This window comes from Microchirus variegatus, assembly GCF_963457635.1.
Source record: "Microchirus variegatus genome assembly, chromosome: 2".
Taxonomy (NCBI): Eukaryota; Metazoa; Chordata; class Actinopteri; order Pleuronectiformes; family Soleidae; genus Microchirus; species Microchirus variegatus.
Window position 1 is genome coordinate 7,296,405 of NC_139803.1, and position 27,499 is coordinate 7,323,903.

Consider the following 27,499-nt stretch of genomic DNA (forward strand, 5'->3'; position numbering starts at 1 on the left):
ACGGTCCGCTCACGGGCGTGAAAAAGGAGGACACGAAACACGACTTTTCTGGTTCCGAATTCGTGTTTGGTACAAAATGCCTCCGACTCTCTTCCAGAAACTTTTCAACAAGAGAAACGCGTTTTCGTCGCCGCCGCCGCGATGTAGCAAAGATGATCCAGCTTTCAGGTAGCTAAGTATTCAGTCTCTCTCTGTCTATGTGTGTGTGTGTGTGTGTTTAACGTTGTTCGGGTGTGTGTTAGCGTTTATTTGTGACTGTGGCTGCCACGCGTGGAGCACATGAACACTCTGTGAACTCTTAGACGCCCGTTTTTATTGTTGTTTCAACGCGTTAACGTGACACAGTCCGCGGAGTTACAGGAAGACGTGCTGCTGTGCCTGTTGTTGTGAGGGCAGCTAGCCCATGCTAATGCTAGCTGCGAGTAACCGAAGCGAAGTGTTGTTGATGCTGGCGACAACACGCCGTCTCTTTCTTTAAAGGGATTCGGGGGGTTTATTTCTCCACGTTCGGTTGAAGTTGTTTATTTTTTTGTTGTATTATTTGCTCGTTTAGACGAACACGTGTCGTCATAAACTAACATTAGGTTGACAATAGACGCCCCCGCTCCACTGAAGTGTGGTAGAACTAGCGTAAACAGTAAGAAGTTGCAGAAGCTGTCTCCTTTGTCTTGCCCCTATCTTTTGTGTCCCGTTGGTGAAATTGTCTCATTAGCCTGTCTGCCTGTCCGCCTGCGTGGTAGCGAGGAAAACAGTGAGGGACAGACGTGACTGTACGGGTTACAGCCCACGTTGTTTGGTCGCTTGCCTCAGACAACTTGGGGCAAAGTACATTTGGCTGCCGTCGGTGCTGTTACTGTGCTGAGGCTCAGAGAGCAGGAGAACACATTCACGCAGACTGCAGACAGAGGATGCACACTGTGAAACACAAATGTCGTGTATAGATGGCTGCGGTGCAGCTCGACTAATGAGGTCTAGCTGAAGTCTGCATTGGTGTAAACACACATGCAAGACATGCAAGCCTCCTGTGTACACATGCAACCATATATATGCACCAAGAAACATTTTTATTATTATCACTACAGTGGTTGTCAGGTTGCCAGGAGATGGTGCATCCATAGGGCATATGAGGGTGTATAGTCGTGCTTCAGATGCAATCTAAAAGATTAACTACATCTACTGATGTAAAATTGTCTTGTTGTTGTGTGTACTTGGGATCAATGATGTATCCTCATCTTAATCACTGTTTAATCAGTGTGCTCCATGATAATTTTTTAAGGAGCAAACACAATTTAAGCAGATTGTGAAAAATAGCCTCTTTCCATGCAATGTAAATACATGCTGCTAAAGCATGACACAGTGTCATTAGGAGCAGTGTAAGTGCTCATTGTTAAAATACCCTTGGGTTAAATTCAACCTGACTGAGACATGCATCACTGAACTGGGGTTACAGGATACTTTATACTCGCGGAGATGCTTTGCTGTGTTTGTTCCTTAACATGTTGTGGGTGTATATATTTGTGTGTGTGTACAATTGAACCTGCAGGCTCACTCCCTTCTGGTTGCTACTTGCACTTTGGCATGCGTCTGTGCCAGAGAGCAAATTCTGTGGCCTTTAAGGTGCCCTGTGCCCAGTGATATAAATGTGTGTGTGTGTCTGACAGGCTGGCTTCAACCTGTGAGCAAACAGGCAGGCAGGCAGTTTCTGTTAACTCAGTGGTCAGCTGTGCTTTTCATACCTCTGGCATGCACTTCCCCATTCATCAGTCATGAAGTGGTCTGGGAAGATCTGTGAGGAGACAAGGGCAAAAGAGGAGATACTGATGGAGGAGACATGAAGAGGCTACACACCTTATTTTGTATAATCTTTATTATTTTTTATATACATATAATACCTATTTCTTAATGTATCTTACCTTAGTTAACATATAAGCATATGCCAGACCTCCACCAATGCTGTATTTAACCCTCATTAAAGCAACAGCTTTGAATGAACATGCATATTGCTGTTAGACGACCCAGTTACCCAGCACAACACGCATCAACCCAGCTCCTGTCCCAGTGCCCCTGAGAATATCAGTGAGAGCAGCAGGTTGGCTGACCCTGGAAGGAAAACCCAGAAAGCCTCTCCAGTTTCTCTGGCTGCAGCACCTGACTGGGAACAGCATACTGTACATTACACCAAGAGCGCTTTGGCTCGCCCTGCAGCAGCCCGTCGGAGCGCTGATCGGCAGCCAATGGCTTTGCCCTCGTCAACCGCGCTCAGACACTTGTTCTGATTGACCCTTGCCACTTCTTTCTCCTCCCGCTGAGGACATAGGCCACGTAGATCCCGCATTACAATGTATGTGTTTGAGATATGAAAATGACGCGTAAGAGAGGGAAGGCGGGCGTAGACACAGCCTTTTAGTTACACACACACTATTTACTTATATAGGATCTCAACAGCTACGTGAGATTCATGGAACAAATTGTAATATGATATAATATAACATAATACTATTCCTAGCCTTTATTTATAGTGATTTTCTTCTTTTTTTGCTGAGTACTTTGCAGGAGAAGTTGTGTCTCAGGTTCCTGGTTGGCGTACTGCATACTTTCATAGCTCAGCGTGTCATGTGAGGCTTTCATCAATCTTATCTGTCATGTTTGTGGGATGATCACATGGCTGTGTTCTCAGTCACGAGAATGAACCAACAAGTTGGTTAAGAAGGGAGAGGTGTGTATGTGTGTATATGTGTACTTCATGTACTTGTGCTATTCACAATTCTGTGCATATTTGGCGTCATGGTCAGTTATTGCTTTGCATTGCAAGGCGTGTGTACATGTGTATGAGTGTGTGTGTATGTGTTGCAGGCCTGCCAGGGTTCTGTAAAGACAGTGTCTGTCATCGGGTTCCTATCAGGACTATTTTAAGTGGCTACACTTGGGGCTTCTCAGAACAGCAGGGTCATGGTAAAGATATAGTTTTGCATAAAAGCTGTATGCATCACACTTGCGCACGTATACACTCACACAACTAGGATTCTAGTAAGCATTCTGTGATATAGAGGGCCGTTTTAGGTGCATTGAGCATTGTTGTCACTCATGTTTGGTTGTACAATATGACATTAATGTAATTTACTTTTCACAAGACTGCAACAATTACCCAGTGCTATCAATAGTAATGAGTTTCCACTAACACAGTATAGTGTGACGCATGTTACAAAGGCAAATATTAAGTGCAACACATAGCAGCTTTTAGCTTTTGTGTCATGTGAAGAAGAAGAGCTGTTCTTTGATGTCTAAAAGTTAGAACCTGTTGATTCATTTTGTGATGTTTATGGATCATCATTACCGACCTGTGACATTTAAAAAACACACACAAATGCTTTCATTTAGAGGAAACATGCAAGGCTGTAATTTGATGCTGCCTTTAAAGAAGTATGAGCTTTGAGGTACAGGCTCAGTATATGACCTGATCAGGATTATTCCTCGACTATTTCACTAATCCTATTTTCTCTTTTTTTGCTTTTGATCCAGTTAAGTAATTCACAAAACCTTATCAAGGTAAAGCAGACATAGTGGCACAGCACAATATGTCCACATAGATCAGATTTAATCATCTGCCTGGATCCTGAAAGTCGATCTAAAACGTGTAAACTGTTAGATCACCTGACTCATTCAGTCTCTAAATGAGAGAGTGAGATGGGGAAGGGTGTTGGTTTGAAAAGAGATGTGGAATCTGCTGATTAATACACATCTAGATCTAATGAAAGAATAGTTTGCATGTACTTGTTGCATTGATTACATTGTAGCATTGTAGGTACACTCTGATGTCTGCCGAGCATGGATGACTCACTCATGTGAGACGCAGTCATGTGCTCGTTACTCTCATCACTTCCTCCCTCTTTGGGCTGTGATGCAGCATTTCAGAGAGTTCTTTGTAGTAAAACCAATACAACAAAATACACTGTCACCACAGATTTGAGTGCTTTTTCGTACAAATATTTGGTATTTAAGCAATACTCATGGTTGTTATTACTTATTGTGTACAACCACAGTGAAGCAGTGACTTCCCAGCTCATTTTTAACTTGTGTCCTCTCTGTCAACTGTATTGCAGCTGTGGGTGTAGTAACGTCGATGGCCACATCCTCACCCAGTCAGTCAGCGTCATGTGACTGCTGGAATGCAGAAGTCCTTAATAATGCAATGTAACCGACGGCAAAAATTAGCAGTTATGCAGGTAGTCAGGTGCTTACCGGCCATGTGAGTCACTGTTTACTTGAGCTTAGTCATGGCAAATTTGTTAGTTAAAGGAAGTGCAGCACTTTGGGTAATCTAAAAAAGGTATATGTCCAGTTACAAGGACACATACCTTTTTTTATAATGTATTATGTTTCACCTATAAAGTAGGACTTGGCCTGTGCAATTTTCAGTCCATATAGAATTACACGTAAGTATGTTCTAATCTCTTCATGGAAGATTTCAAGTTTGACAAGCAGATAGATTACCCGATGTCTCTGTCGTGGGAAAGTAGTTCCAAGTATCATAACACAGAACTGTATATTGTTTTCTATCCATAAAGAATCTTAAAATCACATTTAACTTGTGCATAATTGCCCTGGCCTAGACCCATCACAAGTTGGATGTCTCACAATTGACCTCTGACGTGTATTATTATCTAGTTTTGGTCTTTCTCCTCTTTCAAGTATTTTCACAGCAAATAAAATTTGATTAAGAAAACACCCCTGAAGGGTTTGTCAACACTGGCGTCATTAGTTTGATTCCGTCAACACTAAACTTCGTATTGATGGTGTAAAGTATAAGCTAATCCTTGTTTGATATCACTTTTGTAATAATAATAGTACTAGTAATAAGAATGTGTAATAGCTGGAGGACAAACTGCGGGGACCCAAAGGAAACTCATGTGACACGATGCCAGAAGAACGTCACATCGCGTGGACTGGGGGGATATTTATGTAACTGTCCGTCTCTCTGCATCTTAACTAACCGAGGAGGTCTGTAAGTGAGCTGATGTCAGACTTAGCGTAGTCAAGGGAACTTGAAACCTTTTGTTGTGACCTTAACGCCTAGGCGCTGAACCACTACAGTATCATTGGTTTTGTCCTGATGTTGTAGAATTTTCAGTGACTGCAGTCAGTCAGTCTGGTCACAATTAAGACATAATAAGAAGAAGTGATTGTAAATAAGCTACAATTGACCAACTATAGATGGGATTAGATGACAAAATGTTGATAATATGGCTTTCGGCTGCATGATTAATCGGTTATCAAGCAATTTCTCAGATGTTTCTATTATCATATCAATGTTATGAACCAAACACTCAACTTTCTTAATGTCTTTGAGCTCCTTGTTTGTCTTTCCATACTTTCTTTTTTAGGATGGATTGTACAATTTCAACTATTTATTGTTAGTTAATTGAAGTGAGCAGGATTCAGAAAAGGGGTAGATGGACTGCAAGGGAGATGGGGACAAAAGAGCTGGATAAAAAAAAAGAAGAAAATACAAACAATTCCTCAGTGTGACTCTTTCATCACAGTGCTTTGTGGCAGTCAGCAGTCCAGGCTTGCTGATTGCTGCTGCTTGCTGCTGTTGCTGCCTCTGTACTGCCCAGCACACACAGTGCTCCTGCGATCACCTGACAGTCTCATGTTGTTGTGTGAATTTAGTTCACTGCTATTCTTAGACCCTGCTTTGGCTAAGAGGAGAGAGAGAGCAAAAGAGAGAGAGAGAGAGCTGGGGAAAGACTGGCAGACTTGCAGTGATGCCCAGGTAGGAAGTGGTCACGTACCAGACTTGCATGCACAGTAGTGGGCATGATAATGTTGCTTAAATGTAGTTTTAAGAGCAATATTATTGCTATTGTTTCCTTGTTTTGTCCTCTGTTTAAGTGTTAACCTGTGGCCTGCACTGGCAGTTTGACGTATGTGTATTTTGCTGGTGATGATGACTGATTTTATAATTTGTGGTCATGTTATATAATGTTGATTTAAAGGGGTTTGTGCTGAAGCATGGCCTTTTTAGTGGAATTTTAAGTCGAATAGATTTGCTTCTTTTTTATTTGAAATATCTGGGATCTCGGACATAATCTGACGACACTGAATCAGCGAATCGAAGAAGTTATGACTGCGTGAACTGTTTGTTTTTATTTAATAAATGTAACCAAAACCCAGTGCTTCCTTCAGAGTTAAAGCAGTTTGTCAAGGAAATGAATACCTGTATGCCTGCATCATGCACGCATGGTTTTTGAGTAATTTTTAGCTTCAGACAGTTGAAGTCAAAGCAGTACAAGTATGTAACAGTCATGAAGTCATGTGCTCCTTTTATGAATGACTCCCCTCTCTCTCTCTCTGTCAACGCTGTGACTGTCACAAGCTCACTGATGGGACACTTCCTCCTTCGCTCTCTTCGTTCTGTCTTTGTCAGATTGTTGTCTGTTTGTGTTTGTTTTCCTGTGACCTCTACTCTCGTTATCAGTGTGCTTCATCTTCATCATCGGCTTCCCAGCTGTCCTTTGCTGCAGTTCTCATTCGTCAAACTGATTTTCTTTTGTTGCACTCCGCTTTTGTTCTTTCTCTCTGTCGTGTAACTCTTGTGAAGCCTATCTTTTGCTCTTTCGTTATTTATAGCCTTTCTTTTGGAAATACTTTTATTGTTTAAATTTAGTGCCCTTTTTTTGCCATGTCTTTTGCTTCCTTTCCTTTCTTTTGTCTGTATTCCATCTCATTTTCACTGTCACTCATATCAACCCAACCCCATACAGTGCAATTTTAGCTCATTATGTAGGCCAGGCAGACATTATAGATCACTCATTTAGCACACAAACTGGATGGTTCCATTTAGACACGACTCCAGAGGAAACATTTGTTGAGCAGTCTTCTGTACCAGAACTGATCTTGTGTGTTTGAAACCTTCGTCATAGTCTAACAGAGCCAGAACCATCTTCACAGCATTCCAGACGATAATATATGATTGTAATGACCCTCCTCGTGTGTCTTCATAGTTTTAAAACCAACAAGGCACTCGCGAGAAAGATCATGCACCGTCTTCACAGACTGATGTTGCATTTTATGAACGGCACGCAACTTTGAAACAGCAAGGAAACACGAGGTGGGAGCGATAGTAACACAAGCGCAAGGAAACAACTGTGCAGCAGAAGGCATGTGGTGAAATGTGGCTCCTTCTGTTGAATACTCACAAAGCCTCATTTAAATTCAGATAGTGGTCTCGGTCCATATTGGAAGGCAGCACCACTGGGAAGTGGAAAGAAAGTGAGCTAAAGAAGTCAATGCTCAAGATGTTTCAATACATTTGACTATTTTGCCCATATGAGCCTAATAAATTGATGTTATTCTGCTTCTTAAGGTCACATTTGATTTGATTATCCACACACTGCTGTCTTGCAAATCTGCATCTTCAAACATGTCGCCAACACAGATGGATTCCCTTCCCTGTCGAGGTCCACCAACACCATGTTCCCACCAACATATACTCTATAAATGCTTGTGTTAAGGGATGCTCCCAACCCCACAATAAAAGTCTTTATTTTTAGCTCCAGCATGTGTCCATCTGCCCGACCCATCCATTTGTCAGATCAGACCGAAATCCCCATCGGTGAACGCTGAGCTGGTCCAGTCTACTGTCATCTCCCACTAAATCAAGCAGGAGGACCGCGTTTCTCCAAAAGCAAGGGTGACTGTCAGAGTGATCTGCTCGTACCCACAGCTCTTCATTCACAATATGACTTGACATTAATTGTTACTTGACAATAAGTGTGGACCTGATGCTGTTTGTGAAAATAGCTGTTTCTGTAATTATTGTCTGGTATTTTTCCATAAAATCACACTGTCATAATAGGAATAAATGGTTGTAAACAATACCATGAAGACACGTGCATCAAATAATCAATCACTTATTGGGAAAGTATTTAAGAGTAGTTTTGATTTATTAGATTAGATTAGATTTAGATTCATCGTCTCATATCATACGCAGAGTTTGTCGGACAACTAAATTAGATATATTAAATATTATATTAAATATAGAATCTGCTTGACGGAACATATGATAACAAAATCTCAAGCCACTGCTACTTTGCCTGGATTAGGGAGTCTGGCGCCTTCCCACAAGTTCGTCCCTTTCGGGGGGAGCATGCCAGCCAGTGTGTGTGTCTGGTGGCCAGGCTGTGATTTATTGGCCTTTTTAGGGCGCGCACTCAGAGAAATGACATCTGCTGCCACGTGGACCCACCACCACCAGGGACAGGCCTTGCAGTCATTGGGCAGGAAAGTTGGGTGGCAGGTGAAAACAAGAGCTCAGGCATGCACACTGCATCTTCATAAGGAGGATGTCTTTTAACTGGTACCTGGCTTGTGATGGCATTGTCTCTAATGTGTATATCACGGTCTTTTGCTGCTTTATCTGTTTTTAATTTGTATTATTTTTCTCTATGCCACTTGTAGCTGGCCTCTTCCCCACCTGGAGCCCAGTCAGATCAGGCTCATCGTTTACCAGGACTGCGAGCGACGTGGCAGAAATGTCCTCTTCGACTCCAACGCTAAAAAGAGGGGCACGGAGGAAAGTCCCATCACAGTGAGTAGCATGTCCATGTGTGTTTATGTTGTTATTTGAAAGCTCATTCTTGTTTTTGATGATCAGAATACAAATGACTCAATGGTTTACAGCGAGCGCTGCAACGATTAATCTTACATTTTTCTGGTTTCTTTGGTCCATATAACAAAGGTTTGGGAAAAGTTGAGCGTGTTGCAGCTCCAGTTTCAAAGATAAATAGACTGTCAGGACAGATTATCAGAGGTGGCAGAAATAGAAAGACTGTCAGAGGCATGACATCTAACAGGAGTCATGTGACTGTCATGATGTGCAGAGGACACAAGTTTACACCTCATCCTGGAAAAAGCCTCACAGCAGAAAAGCGAACCGCTCCTGACCGAGGTATCTAGAGTAGAGGGCAACGAGTCCTGTTGGGCACAGCACAAGTTGTGTTGTTTGTTACCATGTCCATATTTATGTGTCATGTAGTGTATTCAGATCTCTTTGACGGCATTAACAACACATCCGTTTTACTACAGACGCTGCAGTCTAACAGGGTGTGTAGTGTGTACATCAGTAGACATCAAATTATGTTTTGACTACCAGGCTTGTGTTTGGTCAGCCTCTCCCCTGCATCACATGCCTGCTGATATTGTCAACAAATAAAGGAGTCAACACTGTTTTTATTTTATTTTTAAAATGACACGATATTTGTTCTGGTCCTGTTTTATCTGTCCATGTGTAAGCTAAGCTGCATTATTTTCATGTAGTTTTTGTCTCATTATCCATTGACCTTTTCTAAATGTGTGCGTCTTTAACTCACGCCCATACTTTTGGAGTGTTTTATACTGTGATTTGTACAGCAATAGGTCAAAGTTAGCTCTTTAGAAAAGTAAGGAATGAAAGGAGGCATTGTGGAGTGTGTGTGTGTGTTTGTCTTTTACCTGGTGCAGGGTAAATGTTTATTCTGCGTTTTGCATAATCAGGGCCTACTCATGTGACATCTATCACATGATGGCTGTTTTTTTTTGTCAACTCAGAGGAATTTATTTGAGACAGAGCGAGAGAGAGAGGGAGAGCTCACAAATAGAAACAAGCGAAGCACAGAGAGGACACAGAGAAATGAGGATCATAGTAGAGACGACGTGGGAGGGAGAGGAAACTGGTAAAAACTGGGAAGACATAAAAGAGAGAAAAATAGAGCTAGATAAGAATACAAATGTGGTTAAGGAGAAAAATAGCAGCAATGAGAGGGATGGAGTTCAAGTGGTAGAGAGAGAGAGAGAGAGGGAGGAAGGGAGGGACGTGATGATTGCAGTGCTGCTCGCTCACGAGTTCCCAAAAGAGTCATATGACTGCCAGTCACATGCTGCTGGCTCCTGTGTACACACTCCGTGCTGCACTGCAGCAGACACACACATACACATAGACACACAAGCATGTACACAATCCAGCAGAGGCTCGCTCTGAAGGCGCCTGGCTTCATGTGCACGCAGTAATAATTATGTTATTAATATTTTTACGAGCGCAATGAAGCAACAATGGCGATTTTCCTTCCCGTCGTTCAGTTCTTCTTTGTTCTCATTTTTCCATTTCTTCACCGCTGCCTTTCGCTTAACATGATAAACAACAGTTGAAAAAAAAAAAAAAGTGGTCTATTACCAGAGTCTTGCTAAAGAACACACACACACACACACACACACACACACACACACACACACACACACACACACACACACACACACACACACACACACACACACACACACACACACACACACACACACACACACACCCTCCCCCTTCCTTTCCTCCAGGCCCAAATGCATTCCTCTTCAACAGGCTGCCAAGTTGAAGAAGGCACATGACACAAGCTGATTGAGCTTCACTATTTAGTTTGCTGTTTACACAAGTGTCCCTGGGTTATGCTTCTGGGTTTCAATTCAGTATATGTCTTTAAAATGGTTCACTTTATAAGGACCAGTGACTTTTTTATTTTGGGACTAAAGCATTAGGGCGGTGGGGATTAGTCAGAAAATGTGACTTTCTACTTGATTATTTATGAGCAGAGAACCCCGTTGCTGCTTAATCCACCTCATTAATTCTGCAAACCTCTTTAATTGTGCACATTTTTACTCCACAGAGCACTGAGGGCCAAGTGAAGATGTTTGGGAAATGCTGCCAGCTTCGTCCGACGGGCGGCAGCAGCAGCTCCCTGGACAGCTCCTCCTCCTGCGCCTCTGAAACCAAGGACACCAAGGAGCAGGGTCTCCGCTACCAGGTAACACACAGACTCTGTTTCATCTATGCATTCTCACCAGTTTAACACATGTTTTTTTTGTACAATAAACATTAAAAAGCTGACTTTAATCTCTTCTCCAGGGTTCGAGGTGTTCATCTGATGTGGTCATGTTGGGGGAGATGATGTTTGGCTCTGTTGCCATGAGCTACAAGGGCTCCACATTAAAAATCCACCAGATCAGGCAAGGAAAAATATAGAGGCTGGTTTTTTTGGAGGTTTATGACACTTGAGTAAGCTTAAAAAAGTGGAACCAGACAAAACAAAAAAAATTGTAAATGAATGATGATGTGATCATGCATACTCATGATCTTTGTTCCCGTGATCATTACATATCAGGTCACCGCCTCAGCTAATGCTGAGCAAGGTATTCACTGCTAGGACTGGAGGAAGTGTGTACGGTAGCCTCAACACGTAAGCACACACATTTTACGACACGCAAACTCTTCGCTCTTTCAGTTATTGTACTTCCAATTTCCCCAAATGTTTGCATATGTGTTTTACATGCTAACTTTTATTGTGTGTTTTATGTTGAATCTCACGCAGGTTACAGGACAGCCTGGAGTTTATTGGACAGGACAGCAACACACTAAAGCCTGATCAAAACACTGGGCCAAACAGTCTCTTAGGGAACATAGGTAAGCTGCCCTATCTTCTTTAATAATTACTTATAGACAACACACTCTTTAACGGTCTTATTTAAATACAAACCAGACTGGAAAAACTGCTCAGAGCTCGCTCTTTCTTAGTATTTCCAGCCTATGAATAGTGCAAAAACAAACTTTCTCAGAAAATTGACGCATCAAACAGTCGCTCATGTGCTTCTTCTCTGAAGCTTTCCTTGTCAGCAAAAAACAATGCTTAGACCTGTTGGCAAACTCTGTCCTTTTTTGTGTATTTTCTCAATCATCCTCACAGAAAAGACACAAATTGTCATTTTGAGATGTATGCATTTATTAGTTTGGTAAACCGTGTTTTCTGTGAGCGATAAGAACCTTCTTGTTTGTCTGTTTTGTTTTCTGAACCAACACATGATGGGTGTTATTGTCATCCCAGACTAAAAAGCTCCTGTACTTTTTACAACATGACAGGAGGGTTGCCATTTCTCCTCCTTACTTCATTCACTAACAATGGTTCATGTATGTTTTTTTGTCCTTTCTCCCCCCCTTCCCCTCTGCTTTGCTTTCATGTTTTTTCGTTTGTGCCGCACAGGATTTTCTCAGCTCTGCAGCCCTCGCCGGGCCTTCTCTGAACAGGGCCCTCTGCGCCTCATCAAGAGCGCATCTTTCTTTTCAGGTTTGCGCTTACAGCTGACCATGACTTATGTGTGCCAGTCACGTGTGTGTGTCTTTGTGTGTGTGTAGGCTGTAGTTGTCGTATTCTGCCAGTCGCTGCATGTTTGGGTGGTGATCTTTGCACTCGTAGCTGTAGTTGAAGCATGCAACGCCACAGCACATCTGCAAGTACCTTGGGCCAGATAATGGGGTGCAGGTATACTATTTTGCAAGTCTAGTTCATTTGGATATGTGAGAGCACACCCAGGGTCACCCAGATTCCTTGCCCCACCTCAGGACACCTCATTACCACTGTCTTAATTTGCAGTGAACCTGAAGTGCCAAACTGCTATTCACCTCTAATTGGCAGTGTCAAAAGACAACCTCACTTGACACCAATAAAGCTTTCTCAAATAAATCATTTATACGTCTGCCCGTGTTGTCTGACCCAGGGTGTGTACCACACACATGAGTGTGCATGATCACTGGTGACTGTATCTGTAGTTGTGGTCGTAGGTTTTTCTATTTCTTTTGCTGTGTTCTTCCTTCTTTACTCAGTTTGTGTGTGAGAAAAAAAGTGCGTCCTAATTATCTACCCCAGCAGGACAAAATTGGCTTTTCAGTAATCCTGTGAAACATCGGAGACGACGTTTATTTATATCACACATTTTAATCCAACTATAATTGATGTGAATGTGCATGTCTGAGCAAAGTTCTCATTCAGAATAAAGTAAGACAAAAACTTGGCAGTCATTGTTAAATAACTGAACTCTTTTTCTTTTTTGTTTAGCTTTTGCATGTGTTTAAAGTATAAATATAAAATATTGAGTATATATATTTGGAAAATTCACATCTTTCTTCCCTTCATTTTGCTTGGATGAATACCTCAAACCTTGCTGTAGTAAAATGGGGCTTTTATATAAAAAAGAAACTCTCTCTGCACCACACTGCATGCCCACAATTCTTTTTAGGGCATCTTTAGGTTGGCATGGCATGTTGGTGTGTTATTGATGTCCCTTTAGCATTGCTCATTGAAAAAAAATCAAAAATAAACAGTTCTTTTTGAGATTTGTTTGTGGTTTGGACACCTCCTGCTATGAGAATATTTGAGATTTTTCTCCTGTGTTGACAGGAAGGACATGTGAGAGCAGGCAGGCAGCCTCTGTAGTGCTGGTTATAGAAAGTTTTGTTGGAGAGAATAGTAACTGTGTCAGTCAGTGAGTGAGTGAGCAACAACCTGTTACAGCAGCAGTGAGACTCTTGCCTGATTTTGCTTTCTCGTTGTGACATTTCCTTCTTTTGCTCTTACAAAACAACGGGTGTTCTAACATGTTCTAAGACTCGAGCAGTGTCAGCCATCTAACAGTCACACTTAGTCGAATAAGCCACGTTAAATGACTGGTTTTTAATGTTATTTCTGCTTCATGTTGCATATAATCAGTGGCCAAGCAGTAGCAAGAGGAAAAACAGTACTCCAACATCCCCTATTTTTTAGGGGGACATCATGGGACTTTCTTGCTGGGGATGCAGAAGCATTATTCTCTGTATTTGTCTGTGCTTGTATCAGCGATAAGAGCATCATCAGCATGCCTGGTGCTCCATACTGCTGATCACACTTCGCACGGATTGTTGTTTTTTGTTTCTTTTCTTTATCTCTCATTTCTGTCATTTTATTGTGACCTTCAATCCCTCTGTCCATCTTCTTTGTCACTTTCTCCAGGCCACAGTCACCCCATGGACATGCCTGGTCGTGGGCTCTACGACGAGCGGGACAGTGGCATCGCCAGGTCAGGTAAGTTAATGAGACTAGGAGCCTAAGCCCAGATTGACCGACACTCGTCACAGCTTTCAGTCCGTCCCACAGTCGAACTCTGAATCAGGTTTACGTTCATTCCTGTCAAGGACAAAGAGGTCAAGGAACAGAGAAGATCATTTACACTATAAAATTGTGTCCCAAAAAAAAGCATTCTCTGGATTGTCCCAAACATGAGTGCTGAGAAATGTGGGATAAGAGAGACAAACATTCTTTACACAATAGGGTTGAAGCATTTTGTCCTAGAATCAGATAGAAAGATGATGCAGAGGAGGAAAGTCCACACTACCTTGTTGTGCAATGGAAACTGAACCCTAACTCACCCCCTGCCCCCAACACCTCCACCATGGTATGATTGGTACGATGGGAATTGTGGTTTCTGCTCAGTCCGGGGCCACACACACACACCGAGGGCTATAAATATATACAGCAGCTTTATAAAAGTTGTTGCTTTTTAAATGAGTGGCCAATTTAAGCCCCCCATCCCTCCCTCCTCCGTTCTCTTCTCTCTCTCCACTTCCTCATTGCAGTTAGGCTGGAGGGCTCTTTATCTCCCTCTGACATACAAGCACACATACGTCTATGTCTCCCACCCACATCCTCCGCCTCCTTGTTACTACAGTCCTCCTCCTGCTAAATCTTCAACTCATAGGTGTAATTCTTTTTTTTTTTTTTACCCCATGAAGTTGATTTATGTCTTTAACATACATGGAAGATCACACACTGTCTAAATGGTTATGTGACCGACGACTGCTCCGTGCTGCCTGGGCTGTAAATAACCTTGTGATCGAGGCCTGCGTGTGTGTGTGGTTTGTCATTACCATGCCAGCCTGGTGTAAAGCCAGGTTGTCCAAGATTGGCAGCATGTGACTGTTAGCACAGCGTCTGATATTAGATCTCACATTAAAGGTGTCCAGTAATCGTGTGTTTGTGTCTGATACACACTTTACATTAGTTTTCTCTTATATCACACCTTTCTCTTCATCCGCCCCTCTCTCCTTGTCCTTATTGCTCCTCTCTGATCGACCTCCTCTCCTCTGTGTCCCCCTCAGCTTCTCTGAGCAGCCTGTTGATCACTCCTTTTCCGTCGCCTGGCTCCTCCCTGACCAGCAGCTGTGCGTCCAGCTACCAGCGTCGATGGCTCCGCAGCCAAACCACCAGCCTGGAGAACGGTGTATTTCCTCGATGGTGAGGCAAAAACACTGTGACTTTAGTTCATGAACACATAAGTACTTGATGATTATTTAATTGATATCCTCTTATCTGATACTTACACGTAAGCTCTTCTTCACACCTTCTCACATACTCGCAGCGAGACTGAGCATTAATCACCATCAAGCTCTTTGTTGTTGTGATAGGATTTCCTCAGTATCTAGCAGGCATTTAGGCTAATGGCACATTCTGGTGCTATGTGCTAATCGCCACACACACACAAACACACACAGACACTCACACATTGTAAATATAGCTGTCAGACTCTTGCGTGCTCTGTAAACAGCCGAGGATTAAGAGTTTCATAATATATTTTCTATGCTTAACACATGCGCTCAAAATATGTTTTCTTCTCACTTATGGAATACATTACTAAAACATTGCAGCCATTGTTTTAAGTCTGTCTCTGTCTCTGTGCCGTCTGTCCCGCTCAGGTCAGTAGAGGAGAGCTTCAACATGTCCGACGAAAGCGGGGGACCAAGCCTCGGCGTGGCTCGGAAGAAGAAGATCGCCATCGGCGTCATCTTCACGCTGTCCTCCAATCTTGAGGAGAACAACCGCTTCCAGGATTTCTTTTTCTCCCACTTCCCTCTCTTTGAAAGCCACATGAACAAACTCAAGAGTGCCATTGAGCAGGTGAATTAATACGTTGCAAATTTTAATGATGGCACCTTTCAAAACTCACGCACAAAGTGCTACGACCACTCACGCTCCCGCTTGACTTTGCTCTTTTGATTTTTGTCCTGATTTGTCAACATAATTATTAACAAAAACGTGGAGGATAAACCTGTCAAGGAACTCCATTTAGCAGTTAGATATAAATAGAAACACCATTGCTGCCCTTTGTAATGAGCAGAGCTGCTGTCAGATGGACCGGTCAATGGTCATACCTTGTATATCTTTGGCTTTGTTTACTGCGGTTTGTTGTTGGCACCGTCCGCGGTCTGGATGACTTCCAGTTGTACCCTTCACATTCCCTTTTGCCCCCCGCCCCTCGCCTTGACTTTCTTGTAACTCTGTTTGTCAATTTCATTGCCAAATATCTCAAAGCTTGTTTGTCTACTATGTCGCTCTCAAGGCTATGAAGATGAGTCGTCGGTCAGCTGATTCCAGCCAGAGGGCCTTGTTCTACAGCCGAATGGTGGAAGGACTCAACGACTTCAGGTTGGTCAACAACTCACTTTGACTCACAGTATTACATAATTGTTTTTCACCTAAAACTACACTTACAAGTGTTTTTGGCCGTTTTCCACTGGCCCAAAATAAGGAATTTAGTCCAACAAAATCTCACTTTTAAACATCGAGGTTCCATGATTACTGTATAGTAGTTGTCTCCACACTCATGAAGACGATATAAATTGTGTAGCTGTGCCTGGATTTTGTTTATCGATCACGGTGGCGTGTAGGAAAAACACTGGTGTGATGGAAAGAAACGGGCAGATGCATGACGTGCATGAAAGATGTTTTCCCACCAAGTGCCCATACTTAATCCTGTGTTACTTAGGTAATGGCACTAATATTTCACCAGCTTTAATGACCTGATAAGTATTTTACACGTCACCCATTCCAAGTGTACTTTGTTTGGCTCTCCCAAGTCTGTCAAGCAGCCAGTAAACACTGTTTTTGTTCGTTACTGAACTCATGCAACCAAATCAAATGTTTTGTGTCAGTTTTTTGCTGCTTCCAAGAAACAAGACAAGCTAGCGAGTGTAAGGATTTCATAAAAAAGGTGTCATGGTAATTGTCAGCAAACATTTGGTGTCTGTGTCACAAGTCGGGTCTTAAAGGAAGAAATTAGGCAGTAGTTGTTGTGTGCTAAGTTGTTGCAGCACTGAATAATTCATGATTATGTGTTCAGTTTTTATTTTGTAGCAAAATGCAAAAGAAATTGTTGTGTGTAAAATAAATAATAAGATGCATACTAATACAAATACATATTGGGTTATACAAAGCAGGATCAAGCTGTTCCCTACCAGTCTAGAACAAACCATTAATGCAAAATTGTGACTAAAGTGTATGCTGGGAGGGCTTGTATCAGGGGCTTAAACCTCTGCACAACATGACCTTGTATATACAGAAGATGTTTTATTTAGGTTTCTTAACAAACACAATTTCCAGGAATGATTTAATCTTTCTTTGTGATGACTTAAACATGGAAATCGTAGATGCTTGCTGATTAGGTTGCATTATTTGGTGGTGCATGTGCATATAGGTGCCAGTACTTTAACATGTATGCATACAGGCCTGTCGTCACGCGCACACACCTATTTATTGCACGTGTGTGTGTGTGCATACACGCCTGTCTCCACCACTACAGCTACTTGCCATTAACGTATTTGGCTAGCACTTGCCTGTCTGAGGTTCCCTCACTGCTGCAGTCATATGCCTGTTGGCAGCCGGCCACAGCAACCCAAGCCTCCCGAGTGGCAACCCTATCTGCTTCAGCCACTGGCCACAAGCACCAGAATAGTAAATATTATATGAGTGCCAGCAGGACGAACGCAATGGCACGGGATAGAAACAAAAAACTAAAAAATCTTCACCTTCAGACAGCGGCTAAATATAAGTCTAGCCCACTGTACACCTTTGCCATTAGAGGGGGATTGACTTCATGGAACACTACAGAAGGAAGACGTGTTCTGACGTAAATGCAGGGCAGGCACACGTACTTGTGCGTGCTGCCAAAGATAAGCTGCACACTCGCAGACATCCTTAAAAGTCATACTACTGTAGTCTATACTGGGGTTATGTAAAAACACATTTTAACCGTAAAGGCATCAGTTTTGGATTATAAACCTATTAAAAACACGGTAAACTACACATTTTATTAAACTCATTGATGAGGTCAGATGTTCATATTGTTTTTCTGCAAAGTACTTTGAAGGATTTCCTGTCCCAGACATGCCCTTTAGACCTCACACCAGATCTCCTACCTCTACAGTATGTAGCGCTGGCTTGGTCTCAGACATCTGCCAACCAGGGGGCTTTCAATAGATTCATCTACACCAGACACTTCTGTGGGGGTCAAGTAGGGCTTAATAACTCCACAGATATGTCGTCTCTTTGATAACACGGAAGGGAATAAAGCTTTACACTGACACTGCTGTCAAAATCATCTTTGCTCAGGTGTAAAGAGACGTGACTGTGACGCAGTTTTGTTTGTGTTGAGTGACAAGTGACATCGATAGCGTTCTGGAGTAACTCAAGCAAACAGAGTTGCTCGATCCGACAGTCAAATGTTAAAGTCTACTGTGTATTTGTCATTTATGGGTGTGCTAGATAAGCTACTTGGATAGAGGAAGCAAAACAAATTTTATTAACCTCAGGCAATCAAATGAAATTAAACATTAAACCAAATGAAGGAGCAGTAGTTTTGTTTTTAGACATGTTAGAAGACTGCTACACTACAACCACACACATCAACATACAGTAACCTTTTTTAACCTCTTCTGCAAAACCCCATAAAGAGAGACAAGAGACTGTTTTTATTTCTTATCAGTAGGTCCCCGTCAAAGTGTTGTGACAGCTCACCTGGGACGAGCGCATCTGTGTGCGTTAGACTGGCTGTGCTGTGTTTGCGGAACATTTCACTTGTGATATTTTGAGAAATTTTGCAGTTTTTTTTTTCAGCCCAGAATCCAGCAGTTGTACTCCACACATTACAGCTCAGACTAAAAAAAACAAAAAAAAAACGCCTGATTCTCGACATTCCTCAGACTGCAGAGATTCCCCTCTGCCCCTGTGTGTGTCAAAGCTTGGCTCCTGGCCGAGACATGCTCACCAACACACCCCCACGTTCCATGGAAACTCCACTCCTTCTGAATGGACAAATGTCCATGTTCAGCCACATACAGATAGCTACACACACACACACACACACTGTACAGAAGGTTATGTGAGTGTGTGCAAGACCGTCAGACACACACACACAGGGTCTCCCATGGCCTTAGTGCAGACAGCAACGCTCTGTGAACTGAGCTCTCTTTTGTTTACCCCAAGAGACAATGACACTTCTGTTCCTTCTCTGTCTGTTTTCTCTCTTCCCCCCCCCTCCTTCCCCCTTTCATTCGCACTCTCCATGCCCCTGTCCTCCTTTCATCACTCCCTCCCTCATCTCCAGGATGACCATCTGCGACCTTTACACCATGCCTCGGGTGGCCGAGCCAGTCTGGTTGACGATGATGTCTGGCGCGTCGGAGAAGAACCAGCTCTGCGGCCAGTTCATGAGGGAGCTCTCCCTGCTGATGGAGCAGGCCTCCAAGAACCAGTTGAGTGTCTACAAGTTCTCAAAATCAAAAAGGATCAATTCTGTCATATCACATATTATATTTTAGTAGTTGTATTGATCTCTTAGCCAAAACCTGCTGGGAAAGCAGGCAGGAGGAAGACATGAAGACATTTGACACATGCGTAGTCTCTCTGCATCTTGTCTTGTATTTGTACACACACTATTCATTTTATACACTTTCTATGGACTCTCTCTCTCTCCCTTTCTTAAACACACTTGGGATTTATTTGTCTGTGCTTGTCAATGAGAGAGTCCCTGCCTGTCTCTACGGACTTATTGTTTCTGTCACAAAGCCATGTTAAATAACTGCTGCAAATGTATGAATTGGTAGCAAAGCCTTTTATTGAACATTGTACGACAAGTTATTTTAATAATTTGTTGCTTGTTGAAACAGTGGATATTAATCCTCTATCTTTTGCATGTTGTAAGCTTTTAAACAAGTTGAGGATGAAGCTTTTTTGTGCTAATTTTAACAGTTTCCTTGGCAATCGGTGGTGTTTCTCTTTCAGTATCACCGCACAGCTTTAGTCACAGTTTCTACCACCATTGCTTGTGATGACTAACTCTCAAAATGCTCCTATGTGCAATAAGCTGTGTAGTGCTGCGTCTCCATGGAAACTAGTGTTGCTCTATCACTTTAGTGAGAACTGGAGTCTGGTGTCTTTTGTAAGGCATACCATGAGTATTCCCATGACTAGTGGAGGTTTTGATGATGGCAGCAACAGTCACACACAGCTGTGTCCGTAAAAAGTCATTGTACTCATACGGCCTGTGATGGAGTTGAGTCATAAGACAGGAAGGGAAGTAGACACTTGTGGTGAAGTGAGGGAAGTGAGTCAAACTCTGTACAGTATGTATGTGTGCGCGTGGTGTTGACTTCAACAAGAAAAAGGCAAAAGGGCATTTTCCATGGAGTAAGACGACAAGGTCAGAGGGTATAGATAGATCGTCTCCTAATCAAGCCCTGTTTTATATACCAGGTTCCTCCCTGCTTTATTGACGGCCATCCTCACCAATCATCTGGCCTGGGTCCCCACCGTCATGCCTAACGGGCAGCCTCCAATCAAGATCTTCCTCGAGAAACACTCCTCCCAGAGCGTCGACATGCTGGCAAAGACACACCCCTACAACCCTCTGTGGGCACAGCTAGGTGAGAGAGAGTGTTCTGTTAATTAACCTCGCAAACAGTGTTTGATCTCCGATTTGACAGAAGTTGGAGCTCTACCTAAAGTGCCATTGTTGATTAATAATGCTTCAAGACAAGTAAGGACAGGACTATCATCTCTATGTGCAGCTAAAATAATTTTTAATTCTGTATTAGGGATATTTTTTAAGATGTAAAGTGTGTTGCAGTCACAATTCAAATAAAAGTAGTTTTTCCTTGTGCATGAATTGCTTTAGTTGAGTTTTAAACAGTGCATCCAGCAAGTAAAACCCCATAAATACATTGATATCTTATAGAGTAAATTCACCTCAAATAACTCTGGAACTGCTAAGAAAGTGATTCAATGCTGACATCTAGTGTTTGACGCTGAGAACTGCAGGTACTGGCATTGATTTGTTTTTCTATCCCATTAATTCATCATATTTGGTGAACTTTGTCATATAAACAACGTCAAATGTACATAAATATGACCTATTACAGTAATCTACATGCATTTTAATAAAATGTTCTGTCTGTCTCTGTGTGTAGGGGACCTGTATGGGGCCATTGGGTCACCGGTGCGGTTGTCCAGAACAGTGGTGGTGGGCCGCAGACAGGAGCTCGTCCAGAGGCTCCTCTATGTCCTGACGTACTTCATCCGCTGCTCGGAGCTCCTGGAGACGCACATGCTGGACAGCGCCGAGGACGAGGCCATCGTCATGCCCGGTTCTCTCATCACAACCTCTCTCAGGAAAGGAGAGGTGGAGGAGTCGGACTACGTTCTAGTTACTGTCCACAAACCCAGCGGGGACTACTTGTCCCAGGGGGAACGCAGCTGTCAGGCAGAGGTCGAGGACAGCAGCTTTCCTTCAGACAATAGCCTCCAGAGCAGCACATATGCAGACAGTGAGGCGGGGAATGGTGCCGGGGACACACCCATTGAGGAAGATGAGGAGGAGGACGACGAGGACGAGGACGAGGAGGACAGCAGTGAGAGTCAAGGGTCCAGGAGCAGTGTGCTTCAGACGGGACACAGTCCAACCTCAGTTCCTGTTATCAGGACTACAGAATCTAAACCGGGGGAGCTGCACGTAGAGTCCAGCAGCCCGCTGAGCAACGAGGCTCGACTGGAGGTGGTGCTACCCATTGGCTCTGCCTCCCCCAGGAAGCAGTCCTGTGTGCTGGATGCAGAGACCAAAGGCGAGGTATGTATACCAACAAGTCCATCCCCAACTCCCAGCACAGAGCGTAAGAACTCTGGGACAGAGACTGGAATGGATGCAGGGACAAGGAGTCCTGCCACCAACGTCCTTGCTCCTTGGCCTTCGGGCATCCTTTTAGAGAAGAAGCCGCCAGACAAGAGCCCGACTGCAATGGTGCCAGTACCAGTGACACTTGGGAAAAACGTGTTGGGGCTCATGTCTTTGACTCAAGTGGAGGAGGAGCCTGCCACGAAAGTCACTTTCCTCATAGGAGACTCCATGTCTCCTGACTCGGACACAGAGTGCCGCAGACGCAAGATGGAGGAGGAGATTAAGAAGCACAAGAAACACCTAAAGGACAAGCATCTGTTTAAACAGCAGCAGCAGCAGCTCATGCATCAACAACAACAACAACAGCTGCAGAGAGGAGTGGACTTGAAAGGCATCAGTGCATCAGAGGACCAAACCAAACAGACCAAGGTGACCCCTGCCCTGCAGCGGGTCTCCAGTAAACTACCCCAGTGGAACCCAAAGTGTATAGATGATTTTGACGAGTATTTTAATCTGGACAACCCTGTGGAGACGAGGACAATAGACGACATGGCCAAACGACAGGAAGCCAGCACATTGGACAGCATGCGCAAAGACTTGCTGGACCCTTCAGGAGTTCCTCAGACTGCTGACTTGGCAGGTCACAGAAGGATTCAGGGTTTGGGACTCTGTTTAGGTTCTGATAGTAGACAAGTCGGGTCCACCAGAAAAGGAGACACTTTGTCGGACGTCCAGAGGAGATGCAGGTGTGGTTCTACGGACTCTTCTGACGCCTGCTGCTGTCGGGGCTGTTCTGCAGAGCAGGACAAAGGTCTCGTGTTGTCGCTCCCGGTTCCACAGGATGGAAACGGCAGCAGCAAAGAGGACCAAAAGCGCAAGGTTGTCCCCATCAGCGACTGGGAGATACCGCGCAATGAGAGCTCAGACAGCGCACTGGGGGACAGCGAGAGTGAGGAGATGGAGGACTGGCAGGAGGAAGTGCTGGTGCCCTTCCCTGGGTAAGTCAAAACCTTGTGATGCCTTGACCAATGTGTGACATTAAGGACATAGATGAAAACTGTTGTGGAACCTAATCCGTTATCCTCTTTTCATAGTGTGTTGTATCAGCTGGTTTCACATTGTCTTTTTATTAACTGGCCCATTCTGACATTACAAACCTTGAAGCTGTGGAAGTTTAAAGACTATTTAAGTGATTCAGATTCACGTGTTTCTTAGAAAAGTGCTGATTCAACTATAACTGAAGCACATGACAGGGCAGGGATTGTTGGTTGTTTAATTATAGAAAGTAGGGTTGTTAAATCGTAATTATAGGGGATCAACAGTAGAAAATTGTTCTTGCCAATCCACTATAAGAAAGTAAAGCATTGTGGGGAAACTTGGACACCTGACCAATGTTGTAATCTCTGTCAAAACTGTTTGATTTCCAGGTCAAAGTTGGTGGAGAACTACTCAAAGCCAAGCATCGCCAATTTCGGCAGGTCCCTGTTTGGAGGCTACTGCCCCACCTATGTGCCAGACTTCGTACTGCATGGGATGCCCAGTGATGAAAAGCTTCGGCAAAGCCTCATGGCTGATTTAACCCATGCTGTTCAGGTAAATCATCTAGTTTAATGCAGAATTTGGTGAATTTTGGTGAATTAAAGTCCCCTTTTAATGACATAAATCAACATAAATTGGTGATAATTCTCTGTCTGTGTCCCCTGCAGCATCCAGTGTTGGATGAGCCCATAGCGGAGGCCGTCTGCATTGTGGCAGACACGGACAAGTGGACCGTGCAGGTGGTCAGCAGTCAGAGGCGAGCGACAGACGTCAACAAGCTGGGGCAGGACGTCCTGGTGTCCAACCTGATCTCCAGCTTGTTACAGTCCACTCACCAGCTCTACAAACTCAACCTGTCTCCCAACTTTGTACGTTTTCCTCTGTCTGCATTTGCACTGATGTCCACTTCATCACTTATTATCTTCTGCTTCACCAACCACGTCTTTCTCTCCTCCTCCTTTACCTCCTTTTAGTGTATAATGCACCTCGAGGACCGCCTGCAGGAGATCTACTTCAAGAGTAAGATGCTTGCCGAGTATTTAAAGGGCCAGACCAGAGTCCGTGTAAAGGAATTGGGCATGGTTTTAGGGTAAGCTGTCCACCTTTGTTCTCAACTAACAGGTGATTTATATTATTTATAGGTGATTTATTGAAGTAGCTTTTGTGCTTTACCTCTTCTTCCCTGACCCTCCTTTTGGAGTCCCTGCTCGAAAATGACATGCCCAAATTAAATAGAGTAAACCTATGCAGTTACAAGCTCTATGTGGATTATCTTGGTATCAACATAAAGATAACACTTGTGAGATTCCACCAGAGGTGTAAGTTTCACTGTAGATGCTACTGTGTCAGAGTAAATGTACATGGAACACAGCATAGCTGAAGGATTTTTTTCTCTCGCCTAAAAAAATATTGCATTTTAAAGCAAATATCACCTTTAAAATATGCAGTAGGAGCTTAAAAACACATGGAGGTCATGTAACAACATGTGTACATGAGCTGTGCAAAGTCTGATGCTGCTGAAATAAAGCAGAGTGAAATTACAGCGGTTTTAGTAAAGAGATGTCTGGGTTCACCATCTGTGCTATTTGAGATTTCTTAGGTACCAAATTATTAAAAATCAATTTAATTTTATGTCATGTCACTACAGATCTAAAAAGAACTTGTTTTGAAAAAAAAAAAAAAAGTATAATAACTCGCTGTAAATCGATGCTCCCTGTGTGGTGCGTAATAACAACTCTGTGAGTCTGCAGCATCATCAGTTCTGCAGCTCCATAGCTCTGGCTTACCTTGGTTAATTATGGTGATTGACAGCTCGTTTTAAACCTCTAAATCAGTAGAATCAAACCCCAGTCTCCAAATGCACGTCAATCAATTCATTAGCGAGTCAAAAGGACATAAATGCATATGACGCATTTAGGCGGACATTCGCCCTTCTCAGAACGATCTAATGTCGCTCTGTAATGATCAATCAGACCGGGATTTGTCCCCAAAGCATGCTGGAAAGTGTAGTTCTTCATTAGAAGTGGTTTTGATCCGGTGTTAATAATTTGTTTTGATAAACTGCAAAGGTAAGACAATATTTCTGGTTGTTTTTCTTGAAAGTCAGTTGTTTTGCTATTATTTTTGGGCTGGATCTGTGAATCTTGGTCGTAGAGTGATAAAAAATTGTACCGCTGGAATCTGTAGATTCTCAGCTATCCAGCTGACACGTGTTCTTTTTGTCTACATAATCACCCTGGAGCTCCGGTGCCGCTTTTCAATGTGTGCGATGTGACGTTTCTTTTTCGCTCCTGCTGTTTGATCAATCGGTGTTTTAACTGTGTTTGGTGAACATAAGAATGGTTTATATGAGCTTTTAGCTGAGTTTCTGACCTTTCTGTGGGTATGCAGCATGTCTGTTTGTTAAAGTTAGATAGGGTTTTATGACGCTTTTGTCGCTGCGTCTGATGCTGCCCCCGATCCCGGGGGCAACCGTGAAGAAAAGGTTAAGACGAGGGCCTTGCAATGCTATGTTTCTGCAGCGAAATGGGAACATTTACTCCTTAGACAGATGTTTACTGATGTCATAAATCATTATCATTTTTCCTTTCTGTAACCTGTGGAGTCCCTGCTTCTGTCCTCCTTCCTCCAGAGAGTTGTCAGACGGAGTTGAATTTGATCTCTTAAATCTCTCTCTTGTGTGTTTGCAGGATCGAGTCCAGTGACCTGCCTCTGTTAGCGGCCGTGGCCAGCACTCACTCACCGTACGTGGCTCAGATCCTACTATGAGACTGTGTAGAGAGACGGTGAGGTCCAATGCAGCCAGGAGGAAATCACTCACACCTGGCAGATGTTGATGTTGCTTTGGCCTCAGACTCTCCACACACTCCCTGCCTTCTGTGCGGAGGAATCAGAAGGATGTGTGTGCTGAGTGGTGGACGTCTTCATGGACCACAGCCAGCATCCTCCACTGCTGCTGAACGTGGTGCAGTGCTGATGTTGCGCCACAGTGGGAGGCTAAAGACCACAGTGTGAGCGACGGGAGTGGGAATCCCTGAAATTACCTTCTCTTGTTTGAATGTTTTTTTTAAAAAAAGGGACTTTTTTTGGACACAAAAGCCAAAGACTTGATATAAGACTTACGATATCTACAGTACATTTACATTAACAATGATTTTTGTTTTGTTTTTTTCTCCCTCTTCTGTACAATCTTAAACTCCCAAGTTTAAATGTAACAGACGGACATTTTTAAACTTCACGGATTGACGACGTCATCAATCGGATGCCAATAATCTTCATGTTTTTTGTTTACAAGCCAAGTTTCCCCCTGCGGTCTGTTTTTCTAATGCACACCTGATTTTTGTTTTGTTTTTTTGGGCTGATTTTGAAATGGCTTAAAGTGGCTTCGACATTCTTAGCATAGGTTACAGCTCTACCTCAGATCTCCATGTGATAGAAAAAGCGTATGAGGTATGTTTTTAAGCTATTTTTAAATCAGAGGAATATCAGCGGTGACTGTGTGCAGACTCAATGCTGTGCTCTTTGGACAAAAAAAGGGAAGACTGAGAAACGAAGACGGTTTCTTTCTTTTTCTACTGTCGGGGGTGGGGGGGAAAAGCTCATATAGTACCATCTACAGTACGTCGTCGTCGTCGACTCTATTTTAAAACAAAAATGCTGAAATATTTTCACACTTTTATAGCTTTTTTGCCACCTTCATATGATGTTTACAGCTGCTGCGGGTGGAGAAAGGAAGAACACGGGGGAATAAAGGAACACAGTCGTAGGCCTTATAGTGGACAACATGTATGTATCATTTAACACTAGTGTATTTTCATATACATTTTTATGACGGTTATACTCACAGGAAACAAACAACACAATTATACAAAATTATAGCAGCAAATATGTACTTTTTTTGTTTTTCCATACTCGCAGGGTGCGTTTTTTATATTCTCTCCTTGGTTTAAGTGGAAGACCACTTTGCCCTCCTCAGAACTTAGAGCTAAGAGGTGTGCGTCTTCATTTGAGGCTCAGATCTTTAGTCAGTTGTCCTTAATAAGAGGCTGAAATGTGGCTCCGGTTTGTTTGTTTGTTTCGTAGTCGTTCGCTGACCCAGAGTCACTTGTGAGAAGTGGAAGTGATGGTTGTCTATATTTCGCACCCTGAACACACAGTAACCCAAGTCTTAATGGGGGGAGAAGTAGCATGAATGCATCGCAGGCTTTCTGGAGAGCTGGTTTTGCCGGTAAAATTGATCTGTTCATGCTTTCGTCAGCTATATCAGCCTACATTTTGTACATTTTCTTTAAAAAGGTATGAATTTATATCTACTCCCCCTCCCCTTCTTTGTCTTTGTATATGAATAAATTATTTAGTTGCTATGTTTTAAACGGTTCAAACTTGTGTAAACTGTACATACTCTCCATTTTTTTTCTCCATGTATTTGTACAGAAATGTCTTTTAGGAATTGTCTCCTCAAAACCTATTTTCTTTTCCCAATTTTATGGGAATGTTGTGCAATAAAAAGATGCCCGTGGTGAGAAGTTAGGTGAGTCTGGGGTTGTTTTGTGTCATGGAATCAGAGCGGAAAGTGGGAGAAATTGTGGAAAAGTAAAATATTAAATGGTTTGAGGCTATATTGAAGTAA

The 27,499-nt window shown here is 43.0% G+C and overlaps 1 protein-coding gene across 9 annotated transcripts; it reads left to right on the forward strand.

Moving 5' to 3' along the window:
- On the forward strand, window positions 1-27,385 carry fnip1 (folliculin interacting protein 1). 9 transcript variants are annotated; one of them, XM_083909623.1, is made up of 20 exons: window positions 2,936-2,952; window positions 7,220-7,272; window positions 7,367-8,359; window positions 8,461-8,590; window positions 10,692-10,829; window positions 10,931-11,031; window positions 11,187-11,261; window positions 11,394-11,485; window positions 12,060-12,143; window positions 13,842-13,913; window positions 14,987-15,122; window positions 15,581-15,782; window positions 16,225-16,310; window positions 19,267-19,413; window positions 20,415-20,584; window positions 21,128-22,829; window positions 23,259-23,424; window positions 23,538-23,738; window positions 23,844-23,959; window positions 25,560-27,385. In XM_083909623.1, the coding sequence occupies exons 3-20, from the start codon at window positions 8,346-8,348 to the stop codon at window positions 25,636-25,638; spliced, it is 3,711 nt and encodes a 1,236-aa protein (XP_083765749.1). In that variant the 5' UTR covers window positions 2,936-2,952; window positions 7,220-7,272; window positions 7,367-8,345; the 3' UTR covers window positions 25,639-27,385. The 9 variants fall into 9 exon arrangements, with proteins under 9 accessions (XP_083765743.1, XP_083765749.1, XP_083765748.1 ...); XM_083909622.1 differs by lacking the exon at window positions 2,936-2,952 and adding an exon at window positions 5,742-5,773; XM_083909621.1 differs by lacking the exon at window positions 2,936-2,952 and adding exons at window positions 5,763-5,773; window positions 7,005-7,111 and having other exon boundaries at window positions 7,220-8,359.
- Window positions 27,386-27,499: the final 114 nt, after the last annotated feature.